The sequence below is a fragment of the Myodes glareolus genome, chromosome 3 (assembly GCF_982192425.1).
Source record: "Myodes glareolus chromosome 3, mMyoGla1.1, whole genome shotgun sequence".
Lineage (NCBI taxonomy): Eukaryota > Metazoa > Chordata > Mammalia > Rodentia > Cricetidae > Myodes > Myodes glareolus.
In genome coordinates, this window is record NC_142028.1 from 78,755,389 (window position 1) to 78,776,388 (window position 21,000).

Here is a 21,000-nt window from a genome sequence, read left to right on the forward strand (position 1 = left end):
CCTGAACTTGTTCTGTAGATAAAGTTGGCTTAGAACCAATAGAGATTCACCTGCCTTTGCCTCCCTGGGATTAAAGGCATGGGCCAGCATACCTGGCTTAATATTCTGTTTTCAAAGTGCAATACAAATGGCACCCACATTCCCTTTGTGGGTGGAACTTGAAGGCTCAATTTAAAAAGAGCATTGACAATTCTGCCACTTACTGGAAACTGCAAGGAGAACATAAAAGGAAACCCCACTGTCACTTCTGTCTTAATTGTGACTTGAAACTGCAGCAAAGAAGGGCGGGAAAGGGGCGCTAACTGCTCCCTGGCTCTGCTAACCAGCAATAGTTCTCCATTAGTATTTTCTCAGGAAGCCACAGCTGGGTTGAAAAACATTCAGAGAACAAAAGTCTTCCTTTAAGAGCCAAACTTTAACACAAGACAACCTCATCATAACCTCAGCAGAAACCTTCATCTTTTAAGCGAATGAGGATATTTTTCCTTTATATTTAGAAATACCAATTTAAAACAACTGGGGGAAGCAGAAGTAAAGAATTACTGACACACAACACTTGGATAGCTCTCAGGACATTATTCAGAGAAAGGCAGTAAATTTCAAAAGGTAAAATGCTTAAAAAAAGAAATTTTAAAAATACAGTTTTGTTTATGTAACATTTTTTAAATGATAAAAACATTCTGATGATGGAACCATCAAGGGTAGGGACTGAAGGGTTTTAGGTTACTGGAAACCATGTGATCTAATTTCATGGGTAGACACAAAGCATGCAAATCAATGGTACACCTCATGGACTCAAGTATAAAATTCAGTGCAAGAGACTTGGTGTGGGGTCCTGGACTCAAACCCCAGCCTGCTTCTTCCCACCAAATAACAACTAAAGGCAATGAAAAGTTCTGTGGTTCACTCAGTATCATGCCTAATGTCATTTCTCAGTTTTGAAACTTACTACGACCATGTAAGAAACCTTCTTTGTGAGACACTGGGTAAGCTGCATACCTGAGCCAGATGTGGAAGGCAGAAGGAGAAATCTCAAGCCAGCCTAGGCTACATACTGAGACCCTGTCTCAAAAACCCCTATAGTTAAGGATGTAGCTCGGAGGTGGGGCTCAGTAACAGAGCCCATTAGTACATGGGAGGGCCTGGAGTACAGGGGGTACATTTGAACTTGATTTGCTGCAATACCTGATCTTAGGGTTATTTTACTTCTGTTTTAGGCTCAGTGACACAGAAGGAGCCCAGCCTTCCCACTAAGCAGCCATTTCATAACTGGGTCATATAAAGGCTACTGTAATTAGCTGCTAACAAGAAACAGACTCTTACAGTTATTAGAAGCCCCAAAGGTCATGGCCAGTGGTGCATGCTTCTAATCCTACCTAGCACTTGGGAGGCAGAGGCAGGTGGATCTCTAAGTTTGAGGCCAGCCTGGTCTACAGAGCAAGTTCCAGAACATCCAGGGCTACACAGAGAAACCCTGTCTTGAAAAACAAACAAACAACCAAGCAAAAGAGATCCCAAAAGTCTGGCTTTCTTAAGTGCCGTCAATACACACTTAGTCCTCACATCACAAAGGAGGAGCAGAGCTAAAATAACTTCGGTAACTGTCTGAGACGCTTCACATCTAAGAAGGTGCCCACTGAATTCATGCTATTCAGATGCTTCAAAGTCTCAGGAGGCTGCAAGGTTTCAGAAAAAACTGCAACGTCACTTTCATTTTCCTTCTCAGGATGTCGAGTAAACTCTGCTTTTCCAGTTCGGAGGCTCACTGCAGGATCTGGTGTAAGATTCCTTAATGAAAAAGCAGAGTCTTCACTCAGCTGCTCTGTTGCTCTTGGCTGCACAGCCTCATTTGTGATATTTCTCAACACTGGCATAGCTGGGTGCATGTCCTCAGAGCCACAGTCAGAACACTGGGCTATTTCACAGGCATTCTGAGAAGGCGCTTTCTGATGATCAAATTGCACAGGTCTGCATGCAGGGTTTCTATTCAACACATGGTCCAGCTCACTATCTGTGTGGCCAGAAGGCTCTTCATCCTCACTATTGTCATTGCTTTCTAAGAGCCCATATCTCTTCATGTATTTTTTGGTTGCAAATGACATGTTGCTTGGCGAAACTAAGCTAAGGCCAACCTTGCTTTTGTCTGAATTAATATGTAGAAGGCCAAAAGATGGGTCACAGTTATTTTGGTTTGATCGCGCAAGAGACAGTTGTGACAGCTGATTTTCATTCAAGTATTTCAGAGCTATAGCATTTGCCTCCATGCTCAAATCCACACCAGTGGGACTTAAGCCGCTCATGCCAACATTAGCAAATGACATGTAGTTTAATCCAGAGATCACTGCTTCCGGGCTGATGCATGCCAAAACACTGCAAGACACAAAAAGTAAGGCAGCTTTTAACCTTATTTTAAGCAGTAAGAGTTTCATTTTGCAAAAGTAACAAAGGTTTCAGCTTTAAGCTTACTGGGGCTTTTTTACTGACTACTCAGACTTAGTCCTCATGGGCAGACACACATTCAGGGTATTCATTATAACTGGGAGGTAATCCCTATTCACAGACTGAATGCAGATTACTGGCTGACCAGTTCAGTGTTTTACACCAACAGCATGCACGTAGGATGACTATCATGAACGTATTACCAAGCCAGGTGTGGTGATGCAGGTGCAGGTCCGCTATCCCAGACCTCGGGAAGCTGAGGCAGGATAATCAGTTCAAGACCAAGTTGGGCTACACAAGAACCTGTCAAAAAGTATAACAAAACAGAAAGCAACAACAGAAAGAAAGAAACAAAGAAAAGAAAGAGAATGAGAAAATACATTATTACATTATCTAATAGTTACCCACTAATGGGGTATTAATCATGCCTGTAATCAGGAAGAGGCTGAGGCAAGAGAACAATGAACCTGGGCTGCATAATGAGTTGCTCAAATAAACATAGATGTGCATAGAAAGCATGGGAAACTTGTGAATTCCAAAGGGTATATGTAGTTTTTTCTCATGCTTTTTTCTTAAAGATTTATTTTAATTTTATGTGGATGAATGTTTTGCCTGTGAGTATATACGTGCTTCACATTGTGCCTGGTACCCTAGGCCAGAAGAGAGCACCGGATCTCCTGGAACTGGAGAAAATACCACATGGTCACAGATGTTCAGAAATAAAACTCAGGATTTTTGAGATGGCTCCACTGGTGAAGGTTCCACTGGTGAAGGCACTCACTGCCGGACCTAATGAGCACACGGTGGACGAAGAGAACTGACTCCAAGCTGCTCCCTGGTCACGTATACACCAGCACACACACACTCACACACACGGGGGGGGGGGAATAGAGAATGAGCAAATAAATAAATAAACAAGTGAATAAATGTATTTTTTAAAAAATGAAAACCTTCAAAAATGTTAGCTTCATTCTCCTGTAATACTGGCAAGGATTAAAATAAATATAAATATTTGGCAAGCAATGGTAAAACATCTATTATTATAACTTTAATTTGAACAAGTACTTGCAGAATGACATTTATTTAATACTGATTTAAATTGTACAGAAAAGATTTGACCTAAAAGTCCAGTGATAAAGGATGAGGGTTCACTATCTTATAGTGCATGTGCAAAACAGAATATTATACAGCTATCAAAAACACGAGAAAGGGGCTGGAAGATGGTTCAGTGGACAAGAGCATTTGCTGCTCTTCCAGGGACCCAGTTCAGTTCCCAGCCCTCACCCAAATAACTGTTCTAGAAGAATACAAAATAAATGCTTAAAGTAACCATGAACGAGACAGACTGAAGAGTTTGAGGAGACAGGAGTTTTTGTATTTTATCTTATATTGCCCCATACTGCTTTAAAAACAACAACAACAACAAAAAAAACGACTTGTTTTTTAAACTAGGAAATTTTGTTAGTTTTCTCATAACAAAAGCAATTATCAGAAAATTTACTAGCTTACTTATTAACTTCCAGATTTTATCCTTGTCGTGGAATATTACTTTAATTAGGAAAAGATGTGTTACATTTGTTTATGCTCCATTTGTTTAACTAGGTGAAGGTTTAACTAGGTGAACTATTTTGCCTTGCCTGGCTGAGGCACATGACTGTAATAAAAAGCTGAACAGGTGGGACTGGTGGACAGAGGGAATAAGTAGGAGAGAAGGAGGGAGAAAGAAAGGGAGACCCCCAGGGTCAGTCAACCAGGCAACTCCAGTCAGACGCAGAGTAGGACTTACAGAATGAAAGGTCAAAAGCCCCACAGCAAAATGCTGATGAAGAGAAACAGGTTAATTTAATTTAAGTTTTAAGAGCGAACGGGACAAGGATAAGGCCAAGCATTCATAACTAATACATCTCTGTGCCATGATTTGGGGGCTGGTTGGTGGCCCAAGAGAAAACCCACTGTATATCCTCTTTTTAACAGGTGTATATATGCTGAGGTTGTCTCTGGTAAAGCATAATTTAGACAGAAGTGTCTAATAGTTGGCTGCACACTACCAAAAGGAATGCACATGCTTTCTACCAGCAGTGTGTGCGGCTGAACACCGGGAACTGGCGGATCTCCACTACCTCCAGGGAGACTTTCAGATTGCCAATAAAACTCATTTCTCTTTTCCAGCATTCTGATGACAACTTTAGGAAAGATAGCACTAAAAGAATAAATCAACAGAGCAACCATCCTCAAGTGACTTTTCTATGTCACCTCATCCCACCAGAAGACTGGAAAATATAGAGATGATATTTGCATTCCAGTATAGCGGGCTCTCAACAAATACAAACCAGTGGACTGAGGGGCATGCACACACCCTCCACAACTGCAGAAACACACTGCCATGCATTCATCCTTTAAAAGTCAAGTTACCTGGCATGGTCCACTTTCTGGGCATTTTTCTTCACTTTAGTGGGGGAATCAATTGTCACTCCCAAGCTCCTTAGCTGTTTAATAGTTGCACTGAGCACACAGTCTTTGTCTACCAGCCCTGAATTGTGCTTTTTTTTCCTTACGTGGTGAGTATTTGGGGTCTTGGTGCATTCATGGTTGATAACTACTGCTTTGGTAGGTGGTTGGTCAATTTCTTGGGAGGATTTATTTAGTAGGTGGTTCACTTTACCCTGTGGAAAGAAAAAGAATAAAAATTAAAAAGATAAAAATTTAAAAATCACTAACAATCTTAAGGTCTTTGTAAAAATAATTTACTCATTAATTTATATATATGCCTGTGTGCGTGTGGGTGCCTTCAAAGGTGGACTGTAAGTGGGTGTGAGCCACCTGACCTGGTGCTGGGAACCAACCTCCAGTCTGCTTAGAGAGCAAGCTTTCTGAACTGCCGAGTCCCCTTTCTAGCCCTCAACCTTAAGATTTTAGGATAATGCCACAAAGAAGGCTAAATAATATCTTGTCAAACTCTATAAAGTGTCTGGTATACTTGCAATTATACAAGTTTCTTTGTCTTTTCTTTCTTCCTTCCTTTCTTTTGAGACAAAATTTCAAGGCTGACCCTGAGCTCATAGAGATCTACCCCCTTTCTGCCCACTGAGTGCTGGGATTAGAGGAATGAGCCACCACAGCAGCTGGCTTATTGTTTACTTTTAAATGGGAGCCCATCCTAATGATTTAATCAGATCTTACAGGAAAGAGGAGATCCACTTAAAAGCCAACCGTGAAGAGGGGAGTGAGGGATGAACATGAACCTATTTGAAGTTCTTTATTTATTTATTTTGATTTTTTGAGACAACTATATAACTCTGGCTGTCCTGGAACTCACTATATAAGCCAGGCTAGCCAAAAACTCACAGAGATCCACCTGACTCTTGCCTTCCAAGTGCTGGGATTAAAGGAGTGCACCACCACACTTGGTTTGTATAAAATTCTGAGAGAATGAAATAAAAAAAAATTCTCATTAACAAATAACAAGTGTAGGAGCTGACACCTATAATCTCAGTAACAAATAACACGTCTAGGAGCTGACACCTATAATCTCAGTAACAAATAACAAGTGTAGGAGCTGACCCCTATAATCTCAGTAACAAGTAACACGTCTAGGAGCTGACACCTATAATCTCAGTCCTTGGGAGGACGAGACAGGAGTCACAGTCCAAGGCCAGCTTGCAACACATAGTAAAACCCTGTCCTCTGGCCTCAAACTTTACAATAAAACAAAAAAGCAAAATGAAAAATTACTAATATACTTAAATCACGCACTTGCAAGCTGGCAATGTGCTTCTTCAGGTTACAGAACAGACTTTCTGTTGTGCTTGCAGCTCGGCTCTTCTTCACATTCTGTAAACACCGGTGACGTAAGTACCCTGGATTCATGACATTTGAGCTGGCAGACAAGCTAGCACTAGTCTATGCACAACTTCACTCTTATCTGTTACCTAATCACCAGCTACAAATAGGGAAATAAAACATTCCAAGTCTTCCAGCTGGATGGATGTGAACCTTCAGAACCCACTCACAGCCGGGTGGTGGCAGTGCGCGCCTTTAATCCCAGCACTTGGGACATAGAGACAGGTGGATCTCTGTGAGTTTGAGGCCAGTCTTAGTCTACAAAGTGAGTTTCAGGACAGCCGGAGCTGTTACACACAGAGAAACCCTGTCTCGAAAAACAAAACAAAAAACAAAAAAAAAGAACTCACTCACCTTCTAAGTTAGCTAAAAAGATCTATTTATTCTGTTTTGCTTTACTATACTTCTCAACCCATCCCGCTTGTCACTGGTGTCCCTGTTAGGATTTCCCCTCTGTTCTCAAAGGCACAGACTACACTGCTAGAATACCTACTTAGCTTAGTCTCCTTTCTTAAACTAAGCAAACGTTTATTAATTGTCTGCTTACCTGAACTGAGATTAGTTAATAGTATCATTAACTATTTTCAAATTCCTCACAAACTTAATTTGCTTGTCTTTTATCCCCTAGTTCCAACTATAGAAGGAATTTAGCAAATAGTAACACTTATATTTTTAAAATAAATATTGCTTTTTTTTTCTGGCTAAGCATCTAATGAATACAAAGCTTACAATTAGTTATCAAAATTTATGAAAAGCTGAAAAATTACATATTGTTAAATATGTCTAAAGTGATTCTATTTCAAGGCTTCAATCAATTTAAAGCTAGGGAAAGCTTAACGAGTATTCCTATATTAAATAACTACCTCACAAAAGATGAACTGGTCTACACTTACCAACAAGTCCTGGTAAATTTTCTGGTTATCTGCTGGAAAGTCAGGCTCAACTTTTGGTCCTTCTGGTGATTCAGCGCTGTTACTGGCTCCCTCTGTTGGCTCAGTCTGTAAGCACATGCTCACACTCTCAGCCAGCAAGGCATTTGGGAAGAACACAGGCACATCAGGTTCTTTTCTCTGCTCTGAAGTATTGCTGGAAAGGGCATGCAGGGAAGAAAGTAGTAAGACCTAAGCAGCACTTGGTTGTATATTGAACTTTTTTGTTTATTCGTTTGTTTGTTTTTTGAGACAGGGTTTCTCTGTGTAGCCCTGGCTGTCTTGGAACTTGCACTGTATACCAGTCTGGCCTCAAACTCAGAGATCTGCCTGCCTCTGCCTCCTGAGCGCTGGGATTACAGGTGTGCGCCACCACTCCCACTGCCCAACTATATATTCAATTCTTAGCAAGGCAAATAAATATCGTCTTGACAGGCTGCTCATAAACCAGACCACAATACTGTTTTATTAAGTTACCTGTTACCAATTTATTAAGTTATATGTTGTCCCAATTAAGATGACTTTCATTGAAGGCTAGAAACAAGGTGATATCGTCTACATTTGATGCAGCAAAACTTTTTAGGATATCTAAACATTTTAAATATATAATTTGCTCACTTTGAACTTTAAAATAGAATTGATCCTTGCCAACTCAAGGTTCACACGCCACAACTATTAATCACATTATTTAGTTGATAGCATTTCTTCTTTATGCTTTTATTTTTTGACTTTATTTAGAGCATTTATCACCTTCAAATTTAAAAAAAATAAAATGACTGGAAGAAGCATTATAAGCTCATTTCTTGTTAGCAAACTAGCCTGTGGGTCATGCGGAAAATAGAGAAAAGCAGCTAGGTATGGTGGCACAGGACTGGAATCTTTTAATTATTTATGTGTTTGTGTGCCTGTGTGAGTTTATATGCACCATGTACATGCAGGGGTTCAATGAGGCCAGAGGAGGTAAAGCCCCAAGGAACTGGAATTCTAGATATTGTTAGATGTCTGAGCTAGGAAAAAAAAAACAGGGTCTTTGTAAGTTCAGTTAGTGCCCTTAACCCCTGAGCCACCAAAGAGTTGTTTTTACATTATGTGTGTATGTGTGTGTTGGTATGTGCATGTGTGTGCGGGCACCTGTGGAGGTCAGAGCCACCATTGGATCCTCCTGTGGCTGGAGTTACAGACCCTTGTGAACCACCTGACTTGCGTGCTAAGAACCAAATTCGGATCCTTGAGAAAGCAGTAAGAATTCCTAAATTCTCAGACATCTCTCCAACCCCCATGGGCATAGTCTTGTCCCATAGGAGACAGAAACAAGAGAATCTTGAGTTCCAGGTGGCTAACAACCATCCCAAGATAAAATCAGAGTTGCTTCTGGCAGTGTTTGCCCATTCTCTGTCATGTGACTTCACTTAGGTCTTTGTTCTGGACACATCACACACACTTTACATTGTGCACACTCATCACACCTTGATACTTCAACGGAAGCTGTTGAAATGCTGTGGCTCAGATCCAAGATTACTGTACGCTATAAACTACAGTGTTTATATTGTATATACAAGGTTTTCTATTCCTATAGAAACATAATGGTTTAAACAAAGACTTTTCTTATTATCCTTCTTCAACGTGTAAGTATTAAATGAGTATAATTTTGGATTGTATTGTGGTGGAAGAGTTGACTTTGAAATGACCCTAAATATATTTGTCATTTTATATTATATGTTTATGTGCAGTAGTGTTCTCAGCACTGACCATTAAAAATCAAAACACTCAACTCTTAAACATGTTGAAGATATGTTGGGCATGGTAGTTTATACCTTTAATCCCAGTGGATCTCTGAGCTCAAGGTCAATATGGTCTATAAATTAAATTCCAGGATAGTCAGGACTACACAGAGAAACCTGTCTCAAAAAAAAAAAAAATTGAAGGTTCTGTCTTCTATACTATCAACTATTCTCTATTCTGCCAAGATTTAATTCTTTACATAAAACAACCACACCCATCTCATTACTATAATATTTTGTTTCTATATCACTAAATGTTTTGTACACCCATATAATATACATATATCCAGAGTCATGCTAAAATTTCTCAGGGGAAAGGGATCATTTGCAGGTTTAAAAAGGCCTTGCTAGCACAGTATCAGCTATACATAGTGGGGTGTCTGTGACTGTGAGTCTTCCTCATCTACTTCTGTTCCCCCATGCTGTGCCCCAAATATATGACTGCATACTAAGTAGCTTCTTCACCTAATAACTGTACCCTCTAATTCAGCCTTTAAGGTTTGTCTGTCTTTCCAAAATACAGTGCCATCAAGATGGGCGATGGTGGTGCACACAAGGTCAGTCTGGCCTACAGAGAGTTCCAGGATAGCCAGGGCTGCCCAGAGAAACCCTGCCTCAAGAAAACCAAACCAAACAAACACCAAAACCAAAACCCAAAAACTATTGTCATCCAAAAGCCAGGCGTGGTGGCTCAAGGGTGGTCTGGCTTACACTGTTCTTTCTAGGGCATCCAAGGCCACACTGTTTCTATTCTAAGGGAGAAGCCATGTCAGCTATCAAATTTGTCTTATTCCAGTGTTAGCTAATCTTGGCCATCAAGATTAAACACTGTGATGATTAATAGTCTTGGCTGCCAATTGGCCTGAGGTGCCCCCTAGGAGGTTCCTAATGCATATTTCTAGGTGCTCTGAATGCGGACAGCACCAGGGGGTCAGGGTGAAGAAAATCAGGACAAAGCCTATTTATGGGCTCAGGTTCTGTGTCCTGCGGAGTCCCACTTGCCATGAGGTGAGCAGCTGAGCACTGCCATGTGTGTCAGAATCACCAAAGGCCCACAGCAATGGAGCCAGCTGCAAAGACTGAAACCTCTGAAACACTGAGCTACATCACTTCTCCATTAACAGGTTCTCAGTATTTACCTTCCACTAAACGCTGGCTGCAGAGCTGCAGACACTGTTCTGACCATTTTATATATATCAACATTTAATTCTCACAATAACCTCAGAAGTATATGCCTTTACTATTCCCATCTTACAGATGAGAAACAATCAACTAGAGACTGTGAAAGCAGTCTATGGCCATATTGCCATGATTTAAATTAGAAGCTCAAACCAGAGTGTACTCATAATCAATGGGCTACACTGTGTGCTCAAGAATTTAAAAAGATTTAGCTGGGTGTCTAAACTAGTAAATAAAAACAAAAGCTGGAAAAAATGACATGAAAAACTTTAAACCTCAAAAAATGTAAGATGAAAACAAAAAATGTAATGGATGATTCCAATGTCAGTACATCCAAAAGCATCCAAAGCATGGCTTCATAAAATTGCTTTAAATAGATGCCTTAAACCATCACTTTCCATTGGGAAAGAGTAATCAATAATCAATTAAGCTGCACAGCCAACAAACTTATCTTCAGAGACTGCTCCAACACCACAAAGACTGATCTAGCAGGGAGCTAAGTGCCAATACTCAGCAGCTAAGTGCCAATACTCAGAGCTAAGTGCTAATACTCAGCCACGAAAGCAACAGCATGAACCAGCGGTCAGTCAGGGTGCAGAGAAATACAAGTCCACCATGCATAGAGCTGAAAATAATTTCTTTTTAGGATAGGGTCTTTCTATTTAGTTTGTGATGGCCTATGACTGTCTTTCCTCCTATTCTAAGTGCCACCACATCTGGCCTAGAGATATTGATTCTAAATCAATATATTATATGCGGAAAAAAGGAGACTAGATCTACATCTTGTTAGGTGTTACAATCAATAAAGCTGATTAATTGTTCTGAAAAAGCAATTAGCTTCAGTCTATCCGTTAAATTAGTTCCTTTTCTGAAGTTAGAAACTATCAAAGGATTGGAGATTTTCAGATCTGAAAACCTTAAATCTAGAAAGCTTTCTTTCTTTCTTTTTTTCTTTCTTTCTTTCTTTCCTATATATATACACAACATTCTGCCTCCATGTATGCCTGCACGCCAGAGGAGGGCGCCAGATCTCATTACAGATGGTTGTGAGCCACCATGTGGTTGCTGGGAATTGAACTCAGGACCTCTGGAAGAGCAGACAGTGCTCTTAACCACTGAACCATCTCTCCAGTCCCCTAGAAAGTATTCTTTAGTTTACAGAATTAAGTAAAAGAAGGGGCTAGAGAGATAGGTCAGTGGTTAAGAGCACTGGCTGCTCTTCCCTGGAAGACCTGGGTTTGGTTCCCAGCACCCACATGACAGCTCACAATCATCTGTAACTTAAATTCCAGAGAACCTGCTGATAATGCCAATAATGTTCTTGTACACTGTAAAGATTTGTCACTCATATTGGTTTAATAAAACAGTTTGGCCTGTAGCCAGACGGGAAGTATAGGTGGGGCAACCAGACTAGGAGAATTCTGGGAAGAGGAAAGGGAGAGAGGCAGTCACTGGTGTTATTCCTTTTGATCTCTGGTCCCTTTAAGGGACAAGCCACGCCCACTCCCAGCGACTCCTGACCTCTTGTCACCATCTTGGTCTCTTTCTTTTCTCTCTCTTGGCGTGTGCACACGTGTTTCCCCATCTCTCTCTCTTTTTTCTCTATCTCTGTCTTCCTGTCTCTCTCCTTTAAGTAATAAATGTTCAGCTTTATGTCTATTTACTATGTCTTGTAAGCCTTTTATCTGCCCACTCGCCTGCTCTCCAGGCCGCATGGCAGAACCAGCCTGCCAGCCTGCCTGGGACATGCTCCTGTCTGCTCTGTGAGCTCGCTGCCTGTTCACATGGCCCCAGGGACCCACAGCTGTCTCTGCCGGACTAGCGGACTAGCGGCTGCTCTGGGTGCCTGCTGGGGGCACGCCATTCATTTTTTAAAGTATAAAAACTGGCCAGATGCAGAGGAAGAGAGAGGAGAATGCCTCACGAGAAAAGGTACCAAGCCACGTGGCTAAACACAGATAAGAATTATGGGTTAATTTACGTTGCAAGAGCTAGTTAGTAATAAGTCCGAGCAATAGGGAAACAGTTTATAATTAATATAAGCCTCTGTGTGTTTATTCAGGACTGAATGGCTGTGGGACCAGGTGGGACAGAAACGTCCATCTACAAGGACTTGATGCCCTCTTCTAACCTCTGCAAACACATGATGCACATACATACATGCAGGTAAAAACATTCACTCATAAAAATTAATTAATTAAAAAAGAGAATTAATTCAAGACAGATAAAAGGTAAATCACGGTTCATTCTTTGAGTTTTTAACATTTTTTGAAATAAAATGTATACAGACTTGGGGCTTTTCTGTCAGGAAACATTTATTTAGAAGCTAACATGAGCTGGATATGGTAGTGTATACCTATAATCCCTGCCCTCAGGAGGCTGAAACAGGAGTATCATGAGTTCAAAGCCAACTTGTGCTACATATCAAGTTCTAGGTCAGCTGGACTGACTGAATGAATAAATGGCTAATGTGGGAAGATACTATGTCAAAGACAGAGAAATAAATATGACCCAGGAATTCAATTTTGCTGGGGAGATGTATGCAAAAGGTTTTTAAATAAACTGCTACTCATATGAACCTTTAATTGAATCTGTGATTTAAAACAGTTTTATAAAATAAAAACACAATTCTCTTAGCTTTTTAGACGTACATATTCATGGATTTAACTATTACATAATCAATAGTTTAGAATACTAATTAGTATCACAAGGCTTTTAACTGAAAAAAATAATCTGCTGCTTGTCCTATGCTATTTCAAAGAATACTTGCTAAATTTTGTCAAGTTTACTGAGTATCTAAATTACTCTAATTTAGTAGAAAATTTCACAATTGAACAACTTCAAATATAACTGAAAACTGTTTAACAAAACACTATATACAGTGTTTTGAAATTTACCATTTTAGCCCTTGGTGTTGGTGCATGCCTTTAATTCCAGCACTTGGGTGGCAGAGGCAGGTGGATCTCAGTGAGTTCAAGGCCAGCCTGGTCTACAGAGTGAGTTCCAGGACAGCCAGGACTGTTACACAGAGAAACCCTGTCTTGAAAAACAAAACAAAACAACAACAAAAATTACCATCTTGTCAATTTTTTTTTGTTTCTGTATTTAGCCAGTTCATCTATTATTTTGAAGCAAACATATAAAATGACATTTTATATTTAAGTATTTAGTTGTCGCTTTCAAATATAATTGCACTGCCACTTGGAATCCTGTATTATCAGAATCTCTGAGGTAATGTCTAAGTACAGAGAATGCTGAAGCTTTTTTTGGATGTTGTGATTCATTCAGATTAATATGTCCAGCAGCTGACTTATGGGTATAGTTGAAGAAAGTTGAGAATTCTCCATTATACTGACACTTATTACATAGACATTAATGAAAATATAGTAAATATATAAATCTCTCAAAGAGGAAGAAAATGTACACATTAGTGACTAAAATAAATAATAGTGCATACTGTATTTCAGAATTATAGAGCACATTTTAAATGTTTTCACCACAAAAAGTATATGAGGTCATAATTTTGATTGCCAGATTTATTTATTCTATACTATGTATATAAATGTAAAAATCACATTCTAAGCTAGGCAAAGGGGAATGAACCTTTAATCCCAGGAGGCACTCAGGAAGCAGATGTAGGCAGATCTCTGTGAGTTCAAGGCCAGTCTATACATAGTGAGGTCCAGGACAGCCAGGGTTACATAGGGACCCAGTCTCAAACAAACAACAACCAACCACCCCACACAAAAAACAACAACACATACACAACCCCCAAATATAAAATATATTCAATCCTAAGCACTGCAAAAAAAGAAAGTGCCATATATATATGTGTGTGTGTGAGTGTATATACACACACACACACACACACACACACACACACACACGTAGGTTGAAACAGAAAATAAAAGGCTCTTACTTAGATTCAGGAAGCAGATGATTAAATTCTTCCACAGCAACGGTGCTTTCTTCAAAACTGGGAATGTCAACTGCTTTTAATGAAGATGCGCTACCAGGAGGACTTGCCACTTCATTATTAATATCAACAGAAAAGTTCATGTCCTCACTGGAAATCTTGGTGTCATCTTGCTTTAGCTGTGAGTCAGGCTCCTGATCATCACCTTCTGCATTCCAAAACAAGCTAGCACCTGGAGGTTAAATGAGTTCAGACACTAGAACAAAGGTTCAACTAGAAAAAAGAATAAATGTAAAAGCTTGCAAAGACTATCTAAGTTATCTTAACAAAATTACACTGTCTCAAACAACCTTAAAAAGAAATGCCACAAAGAGAAAGAGGTAAAAGGCAGGAAGAGAAAAAAACCAGTGGCAAAGGGAAAGGGAATATCCTGTGTCCTGCTTGCTCGAGAGGAGTCTTCCTTCTCAAATTAAGGTACAGAGGTACGCTGTAATTCAACACTCAAGAAACTGAGGCAGGAAGATCTTGGATGGAGGGCAGCCTGGGCTATGTAGCAAGTTCAAGGCCAATGTGGGTTACAATAGTGGAAGTCTGTCTCAAAATAAAATGGAAATACTTCAGGAGAAAACAATATACATGCAAAAGAAAAATCAAAGATCTCTAAATTTATAGGTTTTCTGGGTTTGATCCTTAAGTAGAGTGTTCTAAGAAATTGTATTAGAGGTGTACAAGGCACAGACACTGGCAGGTATTTTAAAATCAAGTGCTTTGGGGATAAGGAGACAGAGCAGTGTGTGAACTGCTTGCACAAGGACCTGAATTTGGATCCTGAGTACCCATGTAAACGCCACCTGCTGGCTAGCAGCCTACCTGAAAGGGCAAGTTTCAGGTCTAAGAAAGGCTCTGTCTCAAAAAATAAAGCAGAGAAGCAGATGAGAAGGCAGACTGATGTCAACTTCTGGCATCTATTCATGCCTACAAGGTTCAGCAACCTGTACACACATGTACACACATGCATATAAAACACATACATGCTTAAACCAAAACAAACACCCAGTGCTTCTCTAACATAAGCCATTTGTACATGCTTTCTGAGCCAACCTACATACTATTCATTTATACTTTGTTACATAAACTCATTTTATTTTTGCCAGCTTCACAATTTCTGTGAAGTCACAGGTTTGATATGCTAGTCATACCTTTTCTATTACACATAAGAAAAACTAACTGGGGCTGGAAAACAGGCTCACTGGTTAAGGGCACCTGTTCTTGCAGAAGACATGGGATTGGTTCCCAGCACTCATCTGGTGACTCACAACCATCCTTAACTCTAGTTCCACAGGATCTAACGACTTCTTCTGACCCCTGCCAGCATCAGACATATAGCTGGTGAACATACATACATATATGCAGGTAAAAAAGTCATACACCTAAATCTTAAAAAAATAGATTTACAAAAATAAGATGCTCATTTGTACACTACGTCAAATAATCTCTTGTACCATGATACATGTAACTTTTAATGCAATGGTTTCAAGAAATAAAGAAAAAATGTAAGATGAAATGGTTTCTTTCTTCCTTTCCTTTTATTTTATTTTTGATACAAAGTACAGAGTTCAACCTGGCCACAAACTCAAGACTCCCCAGAGCACTAAGACTATAGGCGTGCACCACCATGAAAACATTTTCTATTCTGAGAGACTTTATGAGATAAATCATTAACATCAAGGTTTAACTTTGTATTTGTATATTTTTTTTTGTATTTGTATATTTTTTTAAGAGAAAAAAAGCATTTAAAAAAGGTGCACTAGATCCTGCCTATTCTATATACCTTTAGAGAAAGTTAAGTATACAAAAAATAAATATGTTTCTAAAAGTCTCTTAGTTCAAATGACTATTAATAATTTGTTTTGGAATTGAACAGTGGTTGTGCATGCCTTTAATCCCAGCACTCAGGAGGTAGAGGCAGGTGAATATCTGTGAGTTTGAGGCCAGCCTGGTCTACAGAGCGTTCCAAGACAGCCAGGGATACACAAAGAAATTCTGTCTTGAAAAAACTAAAACCAAACCAAACCAAACAAACAAACAAAACTACAATACAGTAAATATAGAAGTTTTTTTTAAATATTTATTTATTTTATTATGTATACAATATTGTCTGTGTGTATGCCTACAGGCCAGAAGAGGGCACCAGACTCCATTACAGATGGTTGTGAGCCACCATGTGGTTGCTGGGAATTGAACTCAGGACCTTTGGAAGAGCAGGCAATGCTCTTAACCTCTGAGCCATCTCTCCAGCCCCAATATAGAAGTTTATAATACAGAAAAACCCCCTTGGTATGTGTGAGTATGCACATGTGTGTATGCAGGTGTGAACACATATGTACAAATACATATGGATAGCAGAGGTCCCTGTCAGGTGTCCTTCTCCACCACTCTCCACTCTGTATTTTGAGAACTGAACCAACAGCTCACGGGCTGGGCAAGACTCGCCAGCCAGAGAGCCCCAGGGATCCTCCTGTCTCAGTCTTTCCAGGACTAGGATTACAGATGTACATTACTGCACCTGGCTTTTTATGGTTGTACGGCAGACACTGTACTAAGCATCTCCTCATCCCCTCCTCCATGGCTTTCTTTCAAAAGACAAATGTGAGAAGCATTAAAAACTAAAGTTACCTGTGCTCACGGCAATGCTTACACTTTTTCTCATGTGCAAGCCAGGAGAAGACTGTGCTTCCATGGAAACCAGCTCCACTTGTCTTGCCGCTTTCACAGTGTCTTCCACAGTGGTGGTCTTAGGGGAGCAGGAATTTGGAGACTGGGCTTCTAATAAGCGCTGAATCTGTATCAATTAAAAACATGCATTAAACAGACAACAAAGCAATCAACAAAACTGGTGGTAGAGTTTAGTAACAAATTTCAACTACTCTAGTTATTAGAGATGATTTTTAACTTAGGTGTTCTAACAATACAATGAAATCATACCACAAGACTCATTCAATGCAGAAAGCCATTATCCTTAGTTACTAGACCCACTTTCATTAATATAAATTTAAAAGTGAAATATACAGGTGGTTGGATTAGTATTCATAAATTGACACATACAGAAAGTCTGAATGGCTTCAAATAATACTTTTTATTCAAATACTTCAAATCAATGCATTTTATTCCTAATTCACCATACATCAAGTGAGAACAGGAGAATTCTGGGAAGAGGAAAGAGTCAGTCCACAGTCATCACAGGACAAGCAAGATGAGAATGCTTCACTGATGAAAAAGGTATCAAGCCATGTGACTAACACAGACAAGAATTATGGACTAATATAAGTTATTCGAGTTAATAAAAAGCCTGAGCTAATAGGCCAATCAGTTTATATTTAGTGTAGGCCTCTATGCGCTTATTTGGGACTAAACAGATGTGGGACCTGGTGGGACAGAAAACTCAGTCAACAGTATACTATTAAAATTCATTTTACAGGTGAAAAACTTAAACATTACAGTTACCTATTGAGATTGTATGACAAGGGGCTGGAGAGATAGCTCAGTGGTTAAGAACACTGTCTGCTTTTCCAGAGGACCCAGGTTCAATTCATAGCACTCACATAGCAGCTTACAACTGTCTGTAATTGCAGCTCTAGGGGATTTGACACCCTTACACAGACTTTGGTATAATACCATTATATTTGGTATAATTTGGTATATACCAATTATTTGGTATAATAAATAATATGTATTTATTAATACATAAAATAATATGTTTATTTTATGAACATAAAATAAAAATAAATATATCATAAAAAAAGATTCTTGATAAGTAGCAAAACTGACCTCCGAAAACACCAAGTCTTCCTTCCTCCTTCTCAGTGAGGTTATTTATGAACCTTAGAATTTACCAATTCTGAAGTTTATAGTATATTCATAAAATATGAAACAATAATTGCTATTAATTCCAGAACATTTTCAAACCCTAAAAGTCTCTATGTCATTCAGTCATTTCTTACCACCTCTCTCTCCTGCCCTTTGCACGCACTAACACACCTAGCTCACTGCCTTTGCTGATTCTGGGCATTTCATACAGACAGAACTAAGACTCGAGTCTGGCTCCTTTTTCTTTACACAAAGCTTTTAAGATTAACTACAGTATTTATCATCGCTTCTGATTGCTGACTATTCCACTGTATGGATATGATCACTGAGTTTATCCATCTATCAAGCTGATGGATAACCAGGCTGTTTATAATTTGGCCTCTTGTGAATGATAATATTGCTATGGACATTTATGCACAGAGTTATTTTGTTTTATTTTGATTTTGTCTTCTTGTTTTAAGACAGTGTCTTGCTAAGTAGTACCAGCTGAACTAAGCCTCGCTCTACCGCTCAGGCTGGCTCCCAGCTTGATTCCCCTCTCCCTGCATCTCCTGAACGTGAGTACAGGGCTTTTCACTTTTCTTGAATATATACTGGAGTGAGGAACATTTCCTTTTATTTGTTTTGTTGTTGATTCTTTTTGCTTTTTCCCTAAATATTTTGATTTTCTATTTCCCTATAAATGGGACCTTCTCCAGGACCCATGTGGTAAAAGGAGAGAACGACTCCTGTAAACTCTTGACTTTCACATGTATACCGTGGTCAACAGGAACACACACAAGCACCTGTGTGCACACACACACAGTAAAATTTTTTAAAGTTTACTTCTAGGAATCTATGGCACATTGCTATTAGTATATATGCAGCTAAAAATGTGAATAAAAGTTGCAAGTAAGTGGGCTGAAAAGATGGCTCAGCTGTTAAAATGTATAACTGAAAGAAGAAAAAAAATGTAAAAAATACATAAAATTAAATACAATGAAGAAAAAACAACCTATGAATATCAGGATGTCCACTGGTGCACTGACTACAACAGAACAGAGTTTGAAGTGTTGACAGAACAGAACAAAACAATTAGAAAGCCCACGTATACTCTGAGAAAATGACCCAATACAATAAAGCTCTCTATGGACTCACAATGGAAGCAGCTTAGCTGGTAAAGTGCAAACATGAGGACCTGAGCTTGATCCCGAGCACCCAAGTAAGAGTCCCGTGTGATGCGCACCTGTAATGGGAACACTGGGGAAGTGGAGACAGGCAGGTCCCTCGGACTCACTCACCAGCCTAAGCCCTAGGTCCACTGAGAGACTGTCTCAAAATTATTTTAAACACACAAAAAACCACTGGGTTGTACACTTTAAACAGCTAAATTGTATTATATGCATTGATAACATCAAAACATATTTACTCGTCACCTCATTATCCTCCTGAGATACCTCAAATCCTTCCTAGAGGAAGCTACTATCCACAGTTCCATGTTTCTTCTGTGTGTTTCCTGTTCCTTCAATGAACATTTAGACATTTGAGTAAGGCTTTAATCCACTCATATATGTATTACTCTGAAATTGCTATCATCTACAAAATATTTCTTGTTCTTCTTGGTCAATAAGAGCAACAGTACTAATTAATAATAATGGTAAACACAAGGTGTGCAGCTCCTGAGGAAAAACATGTAAGGCTGACCCTAGGCCCCCATTGTGCATGCACACACATGTGCACCCATATCTAGAGTTCCTTAAAAAAAAATTTTTTTGAGGAAAATAATGTGTATTTTCAGAAAAAAATTCTGTTTTGTGTAATGATAATCTAGATGAGAGCTCACAGTCTATAAGTATACATTATAAGTAGTTAATGTTTCTAAGTAGCTTAGTGAATCTCTTTAGGTTGATTAACCTTGTTTAAAACAAGACAAAATAAACGATAATTATTTTCAAAGTAAAAATATTATTTAACTATATTAACATTTTTGGTTTAGTATCTAGTGATTTAGTAAAATAAAAATTTATGTAAATCTCCAAGAATTTACCTCTATTTAAAAAACAGAAAAGCTGGGCCGGGTGGTGGTGGTGTGGGACACACCTTTAATCCCAGCACTTGGGAGGCACAGGCAGGAGAATCTCTGAGTTCGAGGCCAGCCTGGTCTACAAGAGCTAGTTCCAGGACAGGTTTCAAAGTTATAGAGAAAACCTGTCTCAAAAATGAAACAAATAAAACAAAACAAAACAACAACAACAACAACAACAAAAAAAAAACTGAAAAGCTGGGGCTGGAGAGATGGCCCCAGCACCTGTATCAGGTGGCACACAGCCACCTATCACTCTAGTTCCAGGGGATGCAATGTTCTCTGCCTCCTTTGGCACAGGCGTGCATATGGTACACATAAGTTCATGCAGGTATATACACACATACACCTAAAAAGTCATTTAAGCCGGGCGGTGCCTCTAGTACTCAGGAGGCAGAGGCAGCTAAATCTCTGTGAGTTCGAGGCCAGCCTAGTCTACAAGAGCTAGTTCCAGGACAGGCTCCAAAGCTACAGAGAAACCCTGTCTCAAAATAAATATATAAATAAAAATTAATAATAATAATAATAATAAGTCATTTAAAAATAAAATAAAGTAGAAATTTCTCAGGGGTCCTATACAAAGAATTTGAAGTAGAATTTGAAAATCTTTGTCTTTTTTTTTTGTAAAATGCAATTTTATTAAAGATTTTTAAATGTTATTTATTTTTATTTTAACCACTGAGCCATCTCTCCACCCACCTTTCTTTTTTAAAAGACAGGGTATTAGCCTGGGATGGCCTCAAAAGACTTTAAAACAAAGATTTCCCTAGATCACACATTATGTATAGCACTCACGTATTTGTATAGTTACAGGGCCAAGAAAAAACATCAAGTTATTTTCACTGGCACTGGCTGCAAAGAGAACAACTGGTTTGGTAGATGTATGTAGAAGAGGGATGCTGATAAGAAATGAGGGGGAAAGGCAAACCCAGACAAAACTTTGAATAAAGCTATATTAAGATATTAAGAACCCTGTGATAAAAGTCC

At 39.1% G+C, this 21,000-nt stretch overlaps 1 protein-coding gene across 6 annotated transcripts in view; it reads right to left on the reverse strand.

The window, feature by feature from the left end:
* Nucleotides 1-556: 556 nt before the first annotated feature.
* The window catches only part of Stil (STIL centriolar assembly protein), a 50,552-nt gene continuing 30,108 nt past the window's right edge, over nucleotides 557-21,000 (reverse strand). For all 6 annotated transcript variants that reach the window (XM_048453405.3, XM_048453403.3, XM_048453404.3 and 3 more), the window contains 5 exons: nucleotides 16,761-16,926; nucleotides 14,088-14,316; nucleotides 7,173-7,365; nucleotides 4,852-5,102; nucleotides 557-2,370 (listed from right to left, as the gene is read on the reverse strand). In XM_048453405.3, coding sequence (XP_048309362.3) covers nucleotides 1,584-2,370; nucleotides 4,852-5,102; nucleotides 7,173-7,365; nucleotides 14,088-14,316; nucleotides 16,761-16,926 — 1,626 coding nt within the window. In that variant the 3' untranslated portion in view covers nucleotides 557-1,583. The remainder of the gene's footprint in view (nucleotides 2,371-4,851; nucleotides 5,103-7,172; nucleotides 7,366-14,087; nucleotides 14,317-16,760; nucleotides 16,927-21,000) is intronic.